The sequence below is a fragment of the Lycorma delicatula genome, chromosome 4, assembly GCF_047948215.1.
Source record: "Lycorma delicatula isolate Av1 chromosome 4, ASM4794821v1, whole genome shotgun sequence".
Lineage (NCBI taxonomy): Eukaryota > Metazoa > Arthropoda > Insecta > Hemiptera > Fulgoridae > Lycorma > Lycorma delicatula.
Window position 1 is genome coordinate 25,366,823 of NC_134458.1, and position 15,389 is coordinate 25,382,211.

Below are 15,389 nucleotides of genomic sequence, written 5' to 3' on the forward strand. Positions count from 1 at the left end.
CTCTTCCGCGGGGATCTACTCGATCCGATCCCCAAAGAGAATTATGAGCATTAAAATCACCCACCAGTAAAACAGGTGGGGGAAGCTCCGAAATTACTCGCGCTATGTCATCCTCCCAATCAAAATTCGGCAAGTATATGCTGCAAACCTGTGATCTGAAGCTGTGACCTGAAGCAGACGCTTCATTCTAATGGCGACCACTTGTAGATTTGTATTTAGATCAACCGCTTCGGCGGTAGCTCTAGTAGATGTTAATATGGCTACTCCACCTCTAACTCTTATATTTGGCGGTTGATCTCGCCGAAATACATCATATTCTCTTAATTGAAAATTTTCATTTCGGCTGAAATGTGTTTCTTGCACACATATACAAATCAATGGATACATATACAATGGATGTTCCATTGTACAATCGACTCGCTAATTTTAAATTAAATTATGGCCTAGGTTTACCTTTCGGCCACCCTTTTTTTCCCCATTTTGCGAACAGCTTCGTGTTCGCGGAGAACGTCGTTGCCCGTATAGCTTCCGGTCTCCGAATCTGAGACCGGAAGCCGCCGATGACGACGGACATGGATCGGCGCCGGTTTCAGGCACCAATTGAGGCGGCAACCTAGCCGACCCCCGACACAGGGATCGCACCAGTCACCGCCCGTGGAAGGGGGGGACACTTGCCCCCCTGCGTGATTTTTTGTGGCCTTTGAGGCTTCAAGGCGACCTCAGTTGCAGGAGGCTTGGGAGCCTCCAGAACAGACTCTGTAGCAATCACTTTCTTCTTATCATCAAGGATCTCGCTAACACGGACTTTCCGCCTTGGCGTCCGTCATCTTCTGAACAAGAGCAACTTTCGGAGATTTATCTTCAGGAGGCTCTACTAATATCTTTGGCTTAACAGGTTCTTTACTATTGAAAGGCTTCATTTTATTTTCAATAATTCTTTCAATCATGTTAGCCAAAGTGGGCGCAAGTTTACTGATTAGCTGACTTTCATCGACAGTAACTGGAACAGGAACAGCAGCCGCAGCCTGAGCATAAGTTGTTGTTGCTCTAGGTTTGCGGGCGTTTACTATCGTTTTAGCTTCGAGGTGGCTGACTTTCTGCAGGGTTTTAACTTCCTGCACAGCTACCTCGTCTTTGTAGACAGGACAATTCCTGGATCTACATGAATGCTGTCCCGTGCAGTTGATGCATGTAGGAGGCTCCTTACACGGCTCTCCCTCATGCACCTCATCGCCGCACATTCATATTTGCGGTCTTTCACATCTAACAGCGGTGTGGCCAAAGCGTTGGCACTTGAAGCATCTCATTGGCTGCGGGACAATTATTATTTTTATTTATTTTTTTTTTTTGAGGTTTTTAGGGGCATCGACTACTTTCGTCATTAGCCCCGTCCCACTTCAAAAAAAAATTAAAAAAAGGTTCACAATTTCAATTTCTAATACAACTTTCGAATCCAAAGTTTACCACCTAGGCTTTCCTTTCGGCCATCCTTTCTTGCACCGTTTTTCCATTCTGCGAACGGCTTCAACTTCCGATGACAGTGTGTCTGAGGCCTCGGACATGGCATCGTCTTCTCTTTCTGATGCCAATGACGTTCGCCGGCTTACATCCGGTGATGAAAGCTTCGTTGTTGCTGTAAGCATCGTTGCTATGGAATCTAAACTAGCAAGCTATGCACTTTCGGCGGCTGATGAACTGGATTCAATCTCTAAGGCTGTGCTAGGGCCGGCTGACATAGATGCTCTCTGAGCTTTTGGAGGCTCTATAGGTACAGTTTTAATATCGTCTGTGTCTGGTGCTTTCTCAATAATGACTTGCACCTCCATTTCGGTAAACACAGATTTTTCCTGTACTTTTGTCACGGTTTCCTTATCCTTCTTACTCGACGACGGAGTGATCATTTTGTCTTTGCCAGATAAATCAATATTTTTATTCATTACTTCAATTGATGGCGTTATAATCGCAGGTTTTGCTGGTTTTTTTCGGTTGCGCTGGTACGTGTCTTATGTCAACGACGTCAGTCCGGGAATGAGCCTTCTCATGTTTACTTTGTTCTGTCTGATGAGTCGACTCAATCTTGGAATCAATGATTCTTTCTATCATTGTCGCAAGACTCGGTGCCATCGTATTAAGCTACTGCTCCACATTCATTTTAGATGTGGAAGGAGCAGCAGCCGCTTCTGCATAAGAAGTCGATGGTCGAGGTGTTCGTGAGTTGACAATTTTCTTCGCTTCAAGGTAACTAACTTTTTGAAGCGTTTTGACTTCCTGAATAGCCGTTTCTAATTTATATATAGGGCAGTTCCTTGAACGACGGTTGTGGTGCCCTTTACAGTTAATGCAGATTGGAGGGTCTTTACATGGATCACCCACATATGCATATTTCCTGCGCCTCACATCTAGCTGCAGTATGTCCGAAACGTTGACACTTAAAACATCTCATCGGCTGTGGAATGAATGCCCGTACATCAAGCCGATGGATACCAGCTCGTACCTTTTCAGGAAGATTCGGCCTATTGAATGTCAAAACATGCGAGGCCGAAGGAAGAATCTCACCATTTCTTCTCATAGTGAGTCTGCGACAATGTGTCACTTTCTGACTAGACATTTCCTGTACTATTTCTTCATCTGTACAGTTAAGAAGATCACGGCAAACAACTCCTCTGGATGTGTTAAGTGTGCTATGCGGTTGGACAGAAATCGCAAATTCACCGATCTTCAACCCTGGCCTTTCTGGCTTTGCATGTCGTTTCGACATGCAATCCATTAAAAGTCTTTCGGATTTCCTTGACAAGACCACCAGCACAATTAGCAATCTCTCTAGCGATTAAGAATGGACTAACCTTTTGGAAGTTACCATTCTCTTTCGTAATGACCAAAAATCTTGGTTTGGGAACATTATTTCCAAACACAGCTCTTCTTAAATCTTTACTGATTTTATCAGCATCTCTTCTTATCTTATCACTCTCCTTACTTTTTTCCTCTTCGCTTGTGGCGAATCGGAGGTTTCTAAACGAGGGTGTTAACGTGCACCCTCTACCACGATTGGTTGTTCAAGTGTATTCATTTGATAATAATCCCTTCTGTAGCAAGGCTAGCCGCCGGAGTACACCCCCACTCGGGCTACTAACCTTGGAGGTCCGATCCGGTACTCCGGTGGAACCGGCATATGTCCTGGCAGAGAGCGGATGCGCAATCTCTGCACTGACTCCAGGCTCCTACTCACCGAAGCTTTCAGAGCTCCCATGCACCGATATACATGGGCACTATTGCTACATGCTTGCCATCGCAGGGGGCATGTGGACAACGGAAGGGTCTCCGTTACACCTGCAGTAACATTGACCCTGGCCACCACATCGCCAGCTCTAAATATGGTATGTGTCCACTTCCTAATCATTTAATTGTTCATATCCTGCAGGTAGCCGAAAAGTCCCATCCATCTGTGATTATTATTATTATTCGTATGCCGAAACGCTCAGTCAAATTCGGAAGGGGATGAAACTAGAGGAGATTGAGGCAGAGGAAGCGGCAATAAGGAAAACTAGGGCGGGAGATGTTCTGATTGAACTCGGCAGCTCTACCAAAGACAAAAAGACCTTTTGCGCTGTCCTGAAGTCGGTCCTCGGAGAAGGAGCCGTAGTCCACAATCTGGAACCGAGGGAGACACTGGAGATCCGAGATCTAGACTGCGTCACAGAGAAGGAGGATGTGAAAGCAGCACTGAGAAGAGATCTCGGAGATACAGGAGACTGCCGAGTTAGTGTTACCAGTGCTAATGCCAGGGGGCAGAAAGCAGCATTAATAGAGATTGGAGAGAAGGCTGCTTCCAGACTACTCAGCCAATCCAAGATAAGGATTGGCTGGTTGTACTGTCAAATCAGACCCAGGGCACAGGTCTCACGGTGTTTCAGGTGCCATGGGTATGGGCATCTGGCTCGTGGATGTAAGGGGCCTGACAGAAGCCGTCTCTGCCATAAGTGCGGGTTAGGAGAGCACAAGGCTAAGGAGTGTTCCGCCCCCCTCGGTGCATGCTCTGCCAAGAAAAAGGGGTGAACGCATCGCAGCTGGCTCACGCACCTGGAACAAGGGAGTGTCAGGTCTCCCGGACGGCCCATGAACATAATACAGGCCAACCTTAACAGGAGCCGGCTAGCTGTTGACTTGCTGCTGCAGCTAGCCAGAGACAGGGAGGCCGATTTGGTTCTGATCAGCGAGCAGTACCGGGACCGTGACGACTCCCAATGGTTCCGAGACTCGCTCGGGACTGCCGCGATATGGATTCCGTATCGCAGCAGAGCTCAAGTTCGGATCGGAGGCACGGCGCAGGCGAGGGGTTCGTTTGGATCTGCTGCGGTGAAGTTACGATTTTTAGCTGTTACCTCACTCCAAATGATTCGATAGCGGACTTTCGCCGGAAAGCTGACGCGCTGGAGGATGTTATCCTCGCCGCCGCTGATGAGTTGGTGGTAGCTGGGGACTTCAACTCCAGGGCGGTAGACTGGGGTACGGCGCATACCAACTCCAGAGGGAAATACATTCTGGACATGGCGGCACGTACTGGACTCGTGATTCTCAATACAGGGAACACGACGACGTTCCGCCGCCCAGGATATTTGGAAACCATTCCTGATATTTCCGTCGCCTCCGAAGAGCTGGTCACGCTCGTTCAGGACTGGAGAGTCCTCGAGGATTATACCGGTAGCGACCACCAATATATCTCATTTAGAGTCCTAGATGGTACACGAGAGCGCCCGGGGCCCCCACAGCAGGCGAAAAGATCTCCTCAGGAGAAGAATTCTCCTCAAAGATCTCCTCAGGGGTGGTAGCCCCTGAAAACTTCACCAACGGGGGGGACGCTGGCGCTGAAGCCGTAGTTGCTACGACCATGCGGCTAATCGCTTCTGCATGGGACGCTTCCATGCCCCACGGGGAGCCGAGGCACCTGAAGCGACCCGTGTACTGGTGGACACCGGAGATTGCGGGTTGCGCCGAGAGTGTCTTCGACTAAGACGGGTGGCGCAACGTGCGAGGAATCGCATAAACGCGAACGCCTGGTCAGCCGAGTGTAGGACGGCAAAGAAGCGGCTCCGTCGAGCCATCAGCGTGAGCAAGGCACGCTGCTGGAGAGAACTGACGGAGACCGTGGATGCAGACCCTTGGGGGCTGAGTTACAAGATAGTAACTCGGCGATTGGGGGACTCGCGGTCACCAGCTCCGCTAGACGAGGTTAAAGCGGAACACGTCGAGCAGAGGACCACAATCATTTTTCGCGACGTGTGGTCCTTCTCGTTACGTTGGACGTAAAAAACGCGTTCAACTCCGCACGGTGGAACGACATGATTCGGGCCCTGGAGCATTCGTTCCATGTGCCTCAATACCTTCTCAGAACGGTAGACGCGTACCTGAGGAACCGCGGTCTCATTTACGAGACTGCAGCAGGCTGGCGTAGGACTACGATCACGTCAGGGGCGGCGCAGGGGTCGATTCTCGGCCCCGACGTTTGGAACGCCGTCTACGATGGCTTGCTGAGGCTGGAGATGCCTGAAGAATCTGCCTTGGTTGGGTACGCTGACGACGGTGCGCTACTTGTCGCAGACCGCGACGTGGAGCGCGCCCAAGTGAGGCTCAGTCGAGCCATGCACAGAGTTGGCTGGACGACCATGGATTGTCTCTAGCCCTCACCAAAACGGAGATCGTAGTTCTCACGAAGAAGCGTATCGACACCCTTCTCTCCCTGCGGGTCGGGGTAGAGGTTGTCGAGACCAAGCCGGCCGCAAAATACCTCGTTATGATGATTGACCGGAAACTCAGCTTTGCTGAACAGCTTCGTACAGCCGCCGACAAAGCTGCGAGAGCCGTAACTGCTCTCAGCCGGCTTATGGCGAATATCGGCGGACCGAAGGCCAGCAGACGGCGATTGCTGATGTCCACGGTGCATTTCATCCTGTTATACGGGTCGGAAGTGTGGGCCCAGGCATTAAGAGTAGCGAAAAACCGGAAGCGGCTCGCGCAGGTGCAACGCACCGCAGCCTTGCGAGTCGCTTCCGCGTATCGGACGGTCTCCGTGCCTGCAGTACTTGTGGTCGCCGGCGTCATACCCATTGCTACTTTAGCAAGGGAGCGGCAGGTGATTTATAGGAGGCGACGGGCAGGCGAAGACCGGGTGACCATTGCCAACGAGGAACGCACTTGCACATTCCTCCCATGGCAAGAGACCTGGGACCACGAGACCAGAGGACGATGGACCGCAAGGCTTATCCCTCTGGTCAGACCGTGGACGGAGCGACGGCATGGAGAAGTGGAGTACTACATGACCCAATTTTTAACGGGTCACGGGTACTTCCGCGCTTACCTCCATGTCATAGGGAAAGCGACTGTCTGTATTGCCCGGTGTACGGGACGACGCTGAGCACACCTTTTTCAAATGTGCTCGGTGGGCGGCAGATCGACGGAGTCCCCATAACGTGGTTGCGATGATGCTCCGTGACCTGAGGAGCTGGGAAAGTGTAGCCCGATTCGTCGGCAACATTCTCAGTGCCAAAAAGGTTGACCTGGATAGTCCTGAAAATTAGTAGCACCCAATCAGGCTAGTATAGGAGGACTCGACCGGAAGTAATGTGTTAAACGGTTCCGGGTCGAGTCCTGGTAGAAAGGGTGTGGTTTTAGTCGGTAGTTTGCCGATAGTGATTGGATAATACCATCAGCGGGAGACACTCTATGCATAAATCCATTCCACCTCCCTCCTCAAAAAAAAAAAGAAAATTATTTCTTGTTTTAATCAAATTAACAATTTTAATATGTTGAGATTCCTTTAATTTATTTTTATGAATTTCAACATTAATTCTAATCAAATTAAGTACATAATAAAAAATCAGCTGTCCTAAAATTTGCACTAATTGAAGGTGTGTATTATATAGTTTAATATTTATGCAATTTCTTTTGTAATAACCCTGTTTTATCTTAAATGTTTATGCAGAATTTTTTTTGTTTTTTATATACTTTTATTAAATTGAATGTTTTTTATATATTATCATAGCATATTTAGGAATTACATTTAATTTTAGGCTTGTTCTATTAAAATTTATTAAATGTATTGTTTTATTATGAAGTTTACAATACAATAATATATATATATATATATATATATATATATATATATAAAACTGTATATGTGTAAACTTAAGTGTTTAAGTTCTGTTAACCAATCATATTGTACAGTTTGTTCATGATTTTCTATGCAGATGCTGTTTAATTGATGATAACAGAACTTCTTTTTTTTAATAAATGTGTGGGTGATCATCTCGGCATAATTAATTTGTTTAGGCCTTTACGTTTTCAATTTTTCAGTCTCTGGTCTGTATTTCATTAGACTAGGTTATAAAGGAAATAAAGAAATCATGTTCCAAATAGGCTCGATGTTGTGCATTACTGGTTAGATAGAATCTGAAAATCTAGAGTCGTCTCTCCTCAAAGATTTATTATAATGTTCCCTTCATGGTTTTTGTAGACTGTGAGTATAGTGTACAGGATTTCCATCAAAGAGTTCCAATGTCTTAAGTTCTTCCGGAATAGACTGTGACTATATCAGTACTGTAACTCTTCTGACTTGTCTCCTCGCTGATTAGTAGGACTGGTACTGAATAGACTCTTATCTGATCCTTTATAGAGAGTATTACCTAATCTCTGGCCAGAGAAGATATATCACAGTACGTGGTGCTCCCTGCATGCACGTTGATTAACTTTGGTCCTAACAAGAAAACTACATATAAAATTTGACTTTATAAAAGGAGTCAAATTTTATCTTATCTTCTTGCTGCTATAAAAATAAAAAAAAAACAGAATGGGCATAGAGCATTTGATGCTAGATCTGCTATAGTCACAAATCACTGTTGGAAACTGCTCTGCACCTGTGATGATTCTATTAAGACATAATTTTTTTTTTTTTTAATTGTAATTTTTTTGGAAGGAAGTAATTGTATTTGAAACATGTGAAACACTTTCTGAGCTATAATTTCAAATATTACATATGTAGATCTTAGCCAAGGTATTAAATACATATAATATTTAAAACATATATTTAACATGTTAAATTAACAGTCATTGTGTATTTATATTAATATAATATTGCTTTATTTAAATACACTTAAATACTCCTTTATATATTTTTGTTTTGATTGTTTATTCATTATGCAGTTTTATTTATATTGTTCCTGTAGTAATTTGATTAAGTATTTTTGAGTTAACACATATTTATTTAAATGCTTTCACGATTTAAGTTGGATTGATGTTGTTCTGTATTTTTTCTAATTTCAATAAAACTGACTTTTTTTATGAATTATATTTATTTTATATATAGTAGAGATCTGTTATCTGACTGAAACTCAATGATAAGAACATTGTATAATAAAAGCATATCAGGATGGTGACAAAAATTAAAAATAGTAGAAGCCAATAAGAATTGTTAGTAAGCAAGACCTTATTCAATTTATAAATTTAAACTGTTCACACAGTTAGATAAACCTTCATTTTTTTTTAGAAACCAGTAAGAATTGTTACTAAATGAGACCTTATTCAATGTTTAAATTTAAGCTGTTCACACAGTTAGATAAATCTTAAATTTTTTTACTTGTTTATAGGATTAAACATTTACGTTATGCAATTGATATATTTTAGAAAATGCAGAATAAAAGTAAGTTGTATAATCAAGGTGATCGTTTGATCATATGACATGTACAACTTTGATGAAAAACTAAATTACCTAGTCTTTATGAAATCATGTTGAAATTTGCTTACTAATTGCCAAGCCATATAAATATAACATTTACAATAGAATTTTGTTTTCATCCAGTAAAGCCAAATCAGGTAATTTAAATCCTTAAGGGATTTTACTTATGTAGTGAATTTTTTCCTTCATGCTCTTAGCCATATTTGCTTTTATACATTTATCATTATTCTCTTTGTATGTGTAATTGTTTTCTATCTTGGTCCTTTAGTTTGTATTTTAAACAAAACACAAGACATGAGCAAAGAGATAGTTCTGTAATGAATGGTTATCATTCCCTGTAAATGTAGATATATCCTTCAGAAGGAGGATTATCATTATATATTGAACACTGTATATAATGTCATAATTACAATTCAGATAGTCAGACCTCTGCTATATATCTGCATACTTCTATTACTTAACTGCATGTTATTATGCCTCGGATGTATTTTTTTATTTATCTTTGTATCAAAACGCTGTTATCTTTTTTTGTTTTATATATATTTTGGTTTTATTAAACTTACTGATTTTATTGAGCACAGTTTTGTTTTTATCTATTTAAATTATTATCATAATCATCATCAAACCTATTTAAATTCCTTTGATAATGTTTTATAAATGAACTTGTGTCAGAAAGAATACATAATTGCTGAGCTTCAAATCCCCATCATTTAAAGCTGTATATAAGTTAATATCTTCTTTTTTTTATATACAAACAATCTCAAAATATTGTAAGGGCTTTCTTAAAAATAAAATCATTCATTAATTTCTCTTACAGAAGCTGGCACATCTGCTGTACCTGAGGCCAGTCAGTTTGTTGATATTGTTTGGAGTATGGTGTAAAACATTGGTTAACCTAAGTAATGTAGAAGACAGTAATTTCAGGGGACTCATTTTTTCAGATAATCTATCAAATACCTTTATGGAAAAGGGCTAAAATGGTATTTTGAGATATATTTTGCCGAAAAATTCACGAACAAGCAGTGAAGTGTGAGCAGGTGCATTGGTGCATTGTCGTACTGCAATTGCCATGAATAGTTTCACCATAAATCTGGGTGTTTTCTTTGGATTGCTTCATGCAAACAGTTTAGAACTTCCAGGTAACACTCTTTATTGACCGTATGAGGTGGCAAGAACTCAAGATAAACTAAGCCGTTGAAATTGAAGAATACACTTCATCAGAGCCTTCACATTCAATTAAACTTGACAAGCTTTTTTCAGTCTCAGCTCTTCAGGAAGCTTCCCTTGGGTTGATTGGGCCTTAGTTTTGATATCATACTCATACAACCATGTTTCATTACCAGTTATGACCCATTTGAGCAGTTCTGGATCACTGTTCACTTCATTCAACAACTCCTGAGCAATGTTTATCTAGCACTGCTTTTGGCTGAAATTCAATAATTTTGGAACAGATTTTGCTACCACACATTTCATGTCTAAACATCTGAAAAAAGTGCTTGGCATGAGCCAAATGATAGTCCAATATCATCAGCAACCTCTCTGATAGTGATTTGGTGATTGTCCATAACCATTTTTTCAATGTCATTGGTTGTTGATGTGCTGGGACATCCAGGGTGCTCATTATCTTCATCATCTTCACAGCCTTCTTAGAAATGTGTGTACCACTTGTAAATGCTTGTTTTATTCATAAAAAAATTGCCAAAAGCAACATTTAACATTTCCAATGCGTTGCTGCACTTTATTCTATTCTTAAGCAAAATTTAATGGAAATTCTTTGTTCAATTTTTTTCACAAGTTGAAAATCATTGATCATATAAAAACACGTGTAACCTTTTCAAAAGCCAACAATAAACTAAGCATCTAATATGGCTACCAATGTAAATATATGTTAGGGACAAGTTTACCAACACAAACAAAAATTGGACCTACACAACACGGAAAATTTAAAAATTCTGTGTATCTTTTTTATCAAACCTTATACTCTAACCTGTCTCATCAATAGTCTTCCAACCAATTTCTATAGACATGTTCCTAAAATTGATAAATTATATATATAGTGCCAAACTAGAATATTATTTTAATGAAATATAACTCAGTATTATTATTTTATACTATATATTTTTATGTTACTTATGTTAACTAATATAACATCATATAAGTTCAGCAATAAGAAAATATTTTTGTATATGCATTTTTCTTATTATGTTAGGAAGTGATGTATGATTTAACCATTGTAATAGTAATAATAATGTGTAGTGGTTAGTCTGTTAGTGTAAATTAATTTGTGATTTCCTTGCTAAATATTACTTTGAAACTATTGCTGGATTCTTACACCAGCGCATTAAAATTAAAAACAATCTACCTCATGATAGCATTATTTTAAGTGAAATGATTTTCAGAGTGTGATAATGTTCTGCTAGGCTAAATTTTGTTTACATCAAAGGTTCTTTAGTAAAGAAGCAATCATTATTTAGGTAGTGGTAGCTTTGAGACTTGTCAGTTGGGATATGTTTTGTCATGAGCCAGTTGCTGAGTGAATATATACAGCTCAGATTGAGTTTATAATATAATTCCTATAATCAGTAAAACAAAAGTAATTATAAATATTGTTTATAAACTTTTATTTTACATCACTTAACGCATACATATTATATTATTTTTATTGCAAAGGTAACAACAATTTATCATAAAATTTGTATGATTGTTTTCTAAAAACCAGTAAACAATGTTTTGTGTTTACCGTGCAATACTTTAAATAGGCTTTGAGTTGATGTTCATAATACCTGCAAATAGAATTTTTTCTTTTATAATTTTACTATTTAGTACTTCTTATGATTTTCAAGCCAATAATAGTGCCACTTAATGTTGCAGTTTAATTATAATGTGAAACATGTAAAGAAATTTAACCATGATTTCTTCAACCATACCATGTAAAATCATCAATTACACAAAAAACACTATAACTTTCATTTAAGAAAAAAATCAAAACATAAAAAACAAAAAATTGGAACAATACAAAATTTTATATTAAAAATCATCAGATTGATGTACTTATTACCTTTCTGTAAAGATTTATAGAGTTTATACTATATAAAAAAACTAAGAATAACAACACATTTATGTTATTCTTAGTGAAGAGAAAAAAATTAAATAAAAATATGCGTAACAAGTACACCAACAATTGTAAAACTATATTAACTATAATAATAATGTCAATTATAATATGAACTTAATAAGTTTAATAGAAAATTAATTATGTAGCCAGCAGTCCACTATTTATTTTTAAATATTTAATAACAAACGCGTGTTAAACAGTAGTTTTGAAAAATTCTCAGATTATTATCGTAAGTGCCAGTTGTTGGATTCAGTTTTATGATTTGTTTAGTATTCTCTTAAAATATGAATTGACATGGTGAACTGCCCAGATCTGCACTCATTAAACAACAGAAACAGTTCTAATTTATGTAAAGTTTTCCACAATGTAATTTAAGAGAGCATACTACCAATATCAGTAGACATTTAAGAATTTTAAATAACAAGTTGTGCCTGATTTTTAATCACAGTACATTAAATATATCAGCAAATCTATGAAAAAAACACCCGGCGAGGGATTAAAAATTTTTGTTGAATACAAACATCATAAAAAATTGTTTTGTAAAACTTCTACACTATGAATATGAATTGAATATGGATACCACAATATTACTGAACAATTGAGTATGAATTAGCTGCTGTTAATTCATACACAGTTCATATTTGCAAGCTTTTAGTATATCCTCGTAGGTTTTTAAAATGAAATTTTTTATTTAGTTATGAAAGACCAGATCTTAATTAAAAAGATTTCTGAAGCAAATTAGGAAATTTCTTTTGATTTATTTTTATCATTAACCTAATCAATAGTTTCTGAAAAAAGGTTGATAAAAATTAAACAAGAATAAGCTTTTTAATTATCTTCCATTGATAAGCTCCACACGATTTTAATTTGATCCTCTTCACTTACTTAATTGTAAATTCAATTTTTTTTATTCAAATTCATTTTCCTTCTTAGTGTTCTCTAGGTTTTTGCTGGTGTCCTCTGGATCTATACCATCTGATGCTTTTTAGAGTAGCTGAGTTCGTGGTATTTATCTAGTTCGGTAGAGAGGCTCTGCCCAACTAAGGCTGAGCTTGCTTGTCAGATAAAGCTGGGCCTCTTAGTACTTAGATTATCATTCGCATTAAATTTTTATTTACTTTTGTTTCAAATTGTTCCTTCTTTAATTTTAATGTACACTACATGAGTAACCTTTCCCTTAGTGTTTAGTGGTAGTGTAAGACAGTAAACATCATCTTCTTATATTTTGTTGGGTCCATAGCCGTCATTCTATGGGCATTTCATAAGCTTTCAAAACCTAGTTTAATGTCACTGCCATTCTATTGGTTAGACATGTTGTTGTGCTATAGTATTTAAAAGATTGAGGAAGATAATATAATTAGTAACTATTCCACTTCTGACTTTTCTTTTTATTTGTGCTGTATGATCTTGCTCTAGAGCACTGCTGTGCCATTTTCTTTGAAGACTTTATATCATGTCAGATCACCTGCAATTATTTAGGCTGTGGAACATAATAGAGATAGGTTATATAATTTTTAATTTATAGAATTTAAATATTCTATAAGAATGTTAGAGTACAGGTAGACTTGAGGCAACACAACATTGAGCCTGTATAAATTCAGTGTGTATTCTCATCTGATATGATATTACGTAAGATTGAGATAAATGTTGATCTTAAACATTGATTAAGTTTCTGAGGTAGATTCTCTTGGAATGAATGGGGAGATGAGATGAGTTCCCTGGAAAGAAATTTTATTTTAATTAGTATATTTTTAACTTCTACATCTTAAGTATCTCTTTTTTCTCACCATTAGAAAAATGCTGTAGGTTTAAAAGCAGTATGTCTTCTGGTATAGATCTTTTTAATTTTTACCATTTTGTTAAAGAAGTGGTCTATATGAATTCAAATAAATTATTAAAAATATTTTGGTAATTTATGATAAATATTCTAATAGAGATTATAACCATTATAGGTCTTGAAACCTTTTACACCAGCCCCTCCTTTTAAAATCATTTTCAGTTCAACTGTTTAAACATTAAGTACAATCACATCTTCCTTTGTGAGAACATTCAATTTAAAATTTTTTCATTGAAGAATTATGTTAAATGATTAATCATTAATCAATTTTTGTTTAAGCTAACTTTCCTTATATTTAACTTATGTCTCTGATTTTAATCAGTTTGTTATTTTATTATCTTTTAAAATATGTAAAAAGCTTGGAATAATCTTAATTATTTTTCACAACTATCTAGAATTGAATACTTTTCATCAGTGTGATATAGGTAATGATAATGGTACTTTTTTTGTAATATTGAATTGTATATTGTTTATCAAAGTGTATTGTCACTGCCATTGTGTACTATATTTAATGTATGAAGTTCTAACTCAGATAAATTAACTTAAACCCAAAGTTAGATTATCCTAAAGAAAACTCAATATAAAGTGATACAAAAACTGTAGCACTGAATTGTTTGTGGTGTTTAATGTTTAATATAAATAAAAAATGTTTATAAAACATAAATAATATTATAATATATGTTTATAAAAATATTAAAATAATACTTTACAAGTACTGTTTTAAAAGATGAAAAACTTGTTTATGAAATTTCATTGCAGCCTAAGTTGTAGAATCCTCAATTACTTTCTCTTTTGTCATTTCATGACATGAAAATTTCATCTTCCACTACATAAATAAAATATATTGCTTTTATTTTTAGTGAATCTTTTATTGAAAAAATTTGATTTGAACATATTTAATATATAATATTCTTAAATGAATCATAGTTTTTTTTAATTTCATCAATAATGAAAATTTATTGTTACTAGTAGTAAATAAATATTGGTCACTTTTTATGCTTGTAGGTACCTATGAAAAGAACATTTAAATGTAAATCAGAGACAGATTCATGTGTAATGAAATCAAGTCCTGTACGACATGTACTTTCAACAAATTCCAGTCCCATCCTAAATGGTAAAGATCGTTTGGATTGTGATTCATCATCTGTCAGTATCGTACAAGAGACTTCATCTGACAATATATCTGAATTAAGTTTCGACATAGATAATACAACATTTGCCAGACTAGATCAACTGCAACAAGAAATAGATCAAATTAAAAGCAGTTGTCTTTCTATGGATGAGGAATTTGTTACCATCAAAGGAAGCCGGAATCTTCCTGGTTTGTCAAGTCTTATGGAAGCTTGTGAATTGAATGAAGAACCACAAACTGAGCAAATTGAGAATGCAAAAAGATGTTTTAAAGGTAAGGTTTTTGATCTTTTACTTCTTATCCATTACCCTTGGTCAAACAATGATTATGATCATTATCATTTAAAAATGAAGTCCTTTATTATCCACTTAAATTGGAGTATTTAATATAATAACTAACCCTTTATACTGACATTCCATACATTGTACAGGTGGGCAGGAAGTCCCTTTATGCTAGTTATGAAATTATTAGGATAGATGCAGCTTACCTTCTATGGATCTAAAATATCTGTGTGGGTTCCACCAAGTTCAAAGTTCACAGGTATATGCAGATGTAGGGAAACATTATTGATATGGGAGAA

At 37.7% G+C, this 15,389-nt stretch overlaps 1 protein-coding gene across 2 annotated transcripts in view; it reads left to right on the forward strand.

Moving 5' to 3' along the window:
• LOC142323197 (uncharacterized) overlaps positions 1-15,389 on the forward strand; it is a 105,522-nt gene that overhangs the window by 39,820 nt on the left and 50,313 nt on the right. For both annotated transcript variants that reach the window (XM_075362527.1, XM_075362528.1), the window contains one exon: positions 14,683-15,082. In XM_075362527.1, the coding sequence (XP_075218642.1) occupies positions 14,683-15,082 (400 nt within the window). The remainder of the gene's footprint in view (positions 1-14,682; positions 15,083-15,389) is intronic.